Consider the following 7590-nt stretch of genomic DNA (forward strand, 5'->3'; position numbering starts at 1 on the left):
ATATCACAATGAATATGCTTATGCTAACTATTGTAGTGTAAATGTGCCAAATACATTTGAGGAGGCGATATCAAGTAATGAAGCAGAACAATGGCATGCGGCAATAAAAAGAGAAATGAATAGTTTAAACAAAAATAAAACATGGAGGCTGGTAAACAAACCGGATAAAGAAATTCTGGACGTAAAATGGGTCTACACGAAAAAATCTGAGAATATTTTCAAAGCAAGACTTGTTGTAAGAGGCTTTCAACAGAAGAAAAAGGTAGAAAATACATACTCATCGGTATTCAAAATGCAAACACTTAAAATATTACTGTCGTATTGTTGTCAAGAAAGTTTGGAAATAGAACAAATAGACGTAGAGACAGCTTTTTTAAACGGTAAAGTAGTTTCCAAAGTCTATGTTAAGCAATCGATAGACTTTAATAATTAAGGAGAATGATAAGATTTATAAGTTGTATAAGGCTTTGTATGGTTTAAAGAAAATTCCACGTGCGTGGTATAGGTGCTTTGATAAATATGTAAGAGAGTTAGGTTTTTGTAGATGCGACTACGATTACTGCCTTTATTTGAAAGCTGAGAAAAATGAGTTAATTTGGAGTTCGTCGCCAAACCTTGTTGACAAAACGTAACAGCAAATTGCTGACAAAACCCGAGCAACGTTTGATAACATAACCTGAGACCAAATTGACGCCAAATATGAAGCAAGGTCTGCGCAACACAGTTTGAGAGCAAAATGACAGCAAAACCCGTGCAAGATTTGCAGTTCGAGCATGTGGGTATTTAAATATATATATATATATATATATATATATATATATAAATTTATAATTGAAGATATAATTGAAGGAAATTTTAAAATAAAACATTAACGTAAAAAATATATTAACATTTATTTTGTATAACATATTGTCATAATATTTATTTACATAATTTATTTACATAATTTATTTACATAAACTTATATATTGTGTAACTACATATATTTAAAAAAAATAGAAAAAAATATAATTTGTAAATAGGTATTACGTGGGCATTTATTATGAAATTGTTTGTAATGAATTCCGATCAGAATTATTTTGTTTTTTCTAAAAAACTCCTTACGAAAAAGAACTACTGCAGATTACATATAAATAAAGTCAGTAATATAAATATTACTGACAATCACACAAGAAAATTATTAGATATTATAGGAATCACTGAGAATATTACTGGCAAATACACAGAATGCCAGTAATTCTTTCGTACCACTGCCGCAATATATTACTGCCAGTAGTTCTTTTTCGTAAGGGACATTATAGAAATCTACTAGTAAACAATAACAAAACAATTCTGATCGGAATTTATTTCAAAGTTTCATAATGCATGTCTTGGAAAAGAATATTTTATAGCACTGAAAAGTGCCGATAGATATTGCGAAACACCGGAGAAATATCCAAANTATAAATAATTTAAAAATGGACGCTGAAAAGTGCCGTTTTCCTTCTCTTCTCTTCGGAAAAAAGATGAATTTGTGTGTAGGTAGGATGTGTCTTTTAATCTTCAGTGCATCAGTGTACCTAAAACTAAACAAGTAAAATTTGTTATTACAATTACAAATAAATCATAAAGAAATTATGCAAAAAAAAAAGAAACGAAAGTTGATTTTTAATAGCAAAATCTGCACAAGCATTATTCTTATTAGTTTTCTTTTGCACACATCAGTAATTGAGTGAGATATTTACTATTAGTAAATATATTTACTACTTAAGTCTGATATTTATATACTACCAATAAATCTAAAATACAAATAATAGAATCGTAATAGCTAATAATTTATATAAATTATATTATTAGTATTGACAGAAAACCGAAATAAATCTATCGAAAAATCATTTATTTTTTTAAATTCGCAATAGGTGTTGTAATATTAATTAATGAATGTGAGCCAATGAGAGTTTGTGAGAAGCGATGGTCTAGACTCTATACGCGTGTGCGATTATTAGTATAAAGAAAAATAGCTTATCTCATGCAATATCTTGCAACGAGAAGCGAAGCAAGTAAAGAAGCGCGAAGTGTTACTCAACTTCTAGCGATCAAGATCGTTCTACAAATAGGACAGAAGCTGAGTAACACTTCGCGCTTCTTTACTTGCTCCGCTACTCGTTGCATAAGGTAAGCCATTATTTTTTATATTAATTATACATGCCTACAGGATCCGGATCATCGCTTCTTATTATCTCATTGGTTCACATTCGNTAATTATTATTATCTGAATAATTATTGATAATTTTTTAAAATAATAAATAACTTTGGTCCAAACTAATTCACTTTATCTTTACACTTCTTTTGGCTTTTTCATGTGTCAGACATTCTGTATAATTACATTTTATTCATTTTCGTCAGTGTTTGTTTCTTCCGCTTCCGAACGTTGTTCGTCACTCTACAAATTGCGGCGAATCCTTCTTCTTATTGGCTGTCGTACATCTCGTACTCTATGCCGTAATCTTTCCTTGGCTGTTCGAAGAACCTCCTTCATTTGTGCTTGAAATTCAGAGCGCGTTGGTTTTTGAAAATGACGATTATTGCACACACCATCTAAAACANAAATATAATATTAAAACAGTAGTAAGTTATATTAAAACATATTATAATAGAAACAAGCATATAAAAGTTAAAAAACTGTGATAAATATTTATGTCTCCAGCTTTAAATATTTATTAAATTTTACAATATATGATAATAATGTAATATTTACTAAAGAAATCGGACAATTGTNACTCATAGAGCTCATTTACAACTTTTCATGTGTAAAATAAAATTTACTTGTGCTTTAAATGCAAAACAAGTTTTGTAAGTTGTACGGTTTTGAAATATTTGTATTATCTTTTTTTGTATTATTTTTTACACAATGTAAAATAATGAGTATTATGTAATTTTGATTTTTAAAGTTATATGCTCGTATAGAATGACATAATCATAAACTTTGCTTCACATAGAAAACAGNAACAAAATTCATATTACACAAAAATGAAAATTTAAGTGAAATCTAATATAATTATAGATATNACTATGCATAAATATGCGATAATAAAAATAAACTACATTTTTCTGAAAAATTAAAAATTTATTTAAAATTATGTAATTATGACATATGATTAACACTAGTTATTTATCCAGGCTTGTCATAAAATAGAATCCAACAGTGACGATTTTAACTTTCAGACTTGTAATTACGCANTACAATATGTAATATTGTTGAAATTTATCAAAATATATGTACAATGTACAATGTACAATACATTAAAAATTTATCAATATACATACCATAGATTGCCATAACAAGACGAGTGTTATATAAAGGTCTTTGTCCTCCTTCGCGACCCCACCAAGTGAATGATGGTGTCAAAGAGTCTTTCAGTCCTTCTTTGAAACACAGATTGATAGCTTCTCTCAGATTAAAANCACCCATATAGCGGAAATAATTTACCTAAGACAAATATTAAAAATTTAAAATACATGTGCGAAAAAATTTACATTACAAATAGCATACTCACGACGTTGAAGTAATCATTGTCGTCGATATTTTGAAAAGCATCCATTTCTGTTAAAGATGAAATTGGGAGGATATCTGGTTTTCGTGGTCCACGTTGTTTGTCTTGTACACATTTTAATATATTTTCCAACAGCGTATTCATTCTTCTATAAAAGTGTGTAAATAAAAACATTAATATTATGAAAATCGTCTATCAATAAATCTGAGACTTACTTCATCTCTGTCTCCAAACGATCTATACGTTCGTGTATTCTGCAACAAAATTAAGTAATATGTAGTAAAAAGTAATATTTGTATTGCTTTGATAAATATATTTCTATAAGTATATTTATTATCAATATGTAAAAGTTTTTATTAAGTACATACGTGAACTTACCGATTGTCTGTTTTTTATGATTGCGGTGGAATGTTCTCTCGACCTTTCAAAAGAGTGAGCANTCTTGTTTCTTCAGCTGGGCGATACAAATTGTTCTTGGTAGATGTTCTTGCTTCCGAGATACTCTGAAACTCAGTACTTGTATTATTAATATTATATGTTGCTCTTTCATTGGTTACTTGCGGTGTGTAATTATGTATAACAGACGCATGCAATAGATTAATACTATCAGTGTTAGTAGATGGTTAGTGTATGTTTGAAAGTCAGTTTGTGGGTGAATAATTGTATATGGTTGAATATTTGTATAAGTCTGAAAATTTGTATGTGGTTCACTGTTTGTGTGCGGTTGTATATTTGTATATGACTGTATATTTGTATATGTATTTGTGTCTGTATCCGAATGTGTTGTATGAGTGTATGTGTTTGTACATGGTAATACATGTTGCTGTGTATATGAACGGAATAATGTATTAGTATTATTAGTATTGTTATTTGAAGGAATAAAATTTTCATAATTATTTGAATCGTTCTCCAGGGTGTTTNTGATGTCGTTAACGTCATCTTGGATATCTCCAATAGGTGCGGTGTTTTTTTTCGTTTTGAAGCCTCATCCGATGAAGTAGTCATATAGCGGGACAGCTTTGCAATTGTTCATTTTGGTCGGTCCATCTCTACCTGTATATAAAGTTATATATATGTTTAAATGTATACCTAATGCAATAAATTTATATAATACAAAACACAAAAAGTTAATACAATGCTATGCACAAAACATAATCGACAATAACAATATTTTTGACTACATGCATTAATTAATAAAATAAAAATGATTAAATTAAATGATTAATTTTTTTATAATCAAGTTTTTGTAAAAGTTAGTTTACCTTTATATTTTGTTATAATTACTATTACTTTTATAATTTATTATTACTTTTATAATTTTTTCTTTGCAGATAATGTTATAATTCAATAAAGTATTCTCCATTATTATGAAAAAATATTCGAATCAAGACTACAAAGCAAGCAACTTGAAAGATTGAAAAAGAAAGCATGCAAATACAATTAACAAGTTATTAAAGAGAATATATGATGTATATATATGATATATCTGAGAAGAAGCTAAAAATTATATTACAAGAAAAAACTGTAACGAATAATCGAAAAGACAAAACATAATATAATAATGAATAATATTACATCAATCACTTCTTAGAAATAAACGCGCAGGAAAAATGAAGTAGATAAAGCAAATGAGANAAAAAAGTTATAAGTGCAAGAAATATAGAACAAAACCATATTCCTGTAAAAATACAAATAAAAAAATTTAGTAACACAAATTCTACTTCACTGTGTACAATAACAAGGACTATGTAGTGAGATATTTCTGAGTCATTTTCTTCATCACTGCTGCTATTTTCTGCTGATGTGGAAGTCCAAAAAGGCATTCTATAACATTTTGCGCGAACTTCTTTTAATGGAATACGAAAACTATCACACCCTAATATGNAACACTTATATACTAAGACACTAGAGGATAAAATGCCAATATCATAAAAATCATCAACTTCGACAAATTTCCTAACTATTAGAAAATACAAATTATTTTCCATAACAATATCAAAGACAATACAAATTGATCCATTAGATAAGAGACAGCAATTATCGCGCATATCTATACTTAACAGNATTTTGTTGAATATGATCTTATAATATTGAGAAGGCTCACCAACTGTACTGCGCTGTACGAATACGCGAATAGAAGAATTAGTATCACAATTATCATTTGTTCCATGAAATTCTTTCTCTATCATTCTATTAAAGAACTGTTGAAGAGGTTGACCTGGTTTCCTGCAATATTTTCTAAAAATTGACATATTGTTTTCATATGGGAAAGCAGAAAAAGAATCTAGATTACCAAAATGCCTAACATCGTTGACAAGATGAAGAAGACCGTGGACATTATATGTACTGAAATTTGAGCCGTACAGATTTTCACATCTTTGAACAAACTTTTGCAACGCAAGTTCTGCAAAGTTTAATTGCAGTCTTGATGGAGAATGTAAAGTTAAAACTCTTATAGATGCATGTAAAAATAAGAAATGTTTGTATACTTGCTTGTCAAGTATACCGTGTGTCACAACTGGACCCGTATAAAGAAGAAATTGACGATATTCTGTTGCTTTATACTTAGAACATGCATCGAGCGATCTAGGACGTCTTGCAAACTCCGAAGGACAATATTTTTTAAGAATGTTTAATCTCGCACATATAATAGAGATAGATCTACCTGATAATTTTGTCAATCGTGAATATTTTCCGAATACCCATGCTAACAATAGTTTTTTACTACTCCCAAACATACGAGATGCATGTACTCAAATGGAACTTGTGAAACCATGCCCATAGGAAGTACTGATAATGGGCTTTTACCTTCTTTATGATGATCTTCGTCAAGACATCTAAGATATTCATCATCAGNTCGAAGAAAAAGATTTATATTATTATAAACATAACGATCTTCATTTCGTGTACCGGAAACTTTGCATTTCGAGCAAGGATGACCTGATGTATGTCCACGATGATTAAAAATAAAGGCGCGAGCTGGTGCGTCGACTATGAAACATCTCAAATTTATTGCTATCTTACTGCCATAAAAATTTATACCTCCATTGAATATTATTCTCTTAATATCTATAATAAATTTTTCGAAGAATGTGTTAGGATTATATGGCTTCTGCGTATCTTTATAAATTCCTACTACTATTCGTCTTGTATGTTAAATGTATGCAATCCTGACTTGAATTGGCCATATATGAATACTACTTGACTTATCTAAAGCACATCCATCTGTATTAAAATCTATTTCTAAGTGATTAACAGAAACTGCAGATGAAATATTCATAAGACATTGAATAATCCCTGCTTCAAGATCAAAATGAATATATTCTCCTGGTTCCACCTTAGAAACAACAGCACGATTTCGTGGCGTATTAAGAAGTGTTCTGACATCCTTTGGCAANTTAGAGAAACAAGAATGTGTTCGAAGAATGAATAATATATTATTAAAGTTATTAAATGAAAATCATCTCAGGCTCTGTAATCGTTTAAAGTTAATTGAATGTAAATTGACAGTAAAGAGCCGTTCGCAGGATGTTGTGCGAAAAATATGCTTGTGTATATATATACACATGTGCACAAACGTATTCACATTTTTCATGTGAGTTTTTGAATTAAAATTTCAATTCTTTAAATTCATATAAGATGCTAGTTTTACATCACGTATATGGAGAACCTCGAATACCTCCCGAACTAAATTTAAAATATGATGAAAACGATGATTAGCTCCAGATAATTTATAATAGTGTGGTTAAGGCAGTTAGAGCATAACACCGGTGTTGATGTGTAAATGTGTAAGAAGATGATTTATTTAACATGAGTGAGTATATATAAACCTTCTTTTTAGGTCCTTATTAATATATTCTACAATGAAAATAAAAAATTGATGGTCGCAAAAACTTATTAAGAGAAAATGTTACAAGTACAAACGCTTAAGATTAAAAACTTACAGATACGCTGATGTTATTATCTTTACAATAAGATGTACATTTTACAAGATATGTTACATGAGAAGCTCAATAGCAACTGAGGAAAAACGTACGAAAAGTGTCAAGATGAAAAA

The 7590-nt window shown here is 29.3% G+C and overlaps 1 protein-coding gene across 1 annotated transcript; it reads right to left on the minus strand.

Annotated features, from left to right (window-relative positions):
• Positions 1 to 1412: 1412 nt before the first annotated feature.
• LOC109863026 lies at positions 1413 to 4580 on the minus strand. The gene is made up of 6 exons (XM_020443203.1): positions 3912 to 4580; positions 3749 to 3787; positions 3537 to 3681; positions 3307 to 3469; positions 2366 to 2577; positions 1413 to 1565 (listed from the first exon to the last, which is right to left on the minus strand). The coding sequence occupies exons 2-5, from the start codon at positions 3751 to 3753 to the stop codon at positions 2423 to 2425; spliced, it is 468 nt and encodes a 155-aa protein (XP_020298792.1). The 5' UTR covers positions 3754 to 3787; positions 3912 to 4580; the 3' UTR covers positions 1413 to 1565; positions 2366 to 2422.
• Between the last annotated feature and the right edge of the window lie 3010 nt (positions 4581 to 7590).

Source organism: Pseudomyrmex gracilis, unplaced genomic scaffold, assembly GCF_002006095.1.
Source record: "Pseudomyrmex gracilis isolate BER0280 unplaced genomic scaffold, ASM200609v1 scaffold_2920, whole genome shotgun sequence".
Lineage (NCBI taxonomy): Eukaryota > Metazoa > Arthropoda > Insecta > Hymenoptera > Formicidae > Pseudomyrmex > Pseudomyrmex gracilis.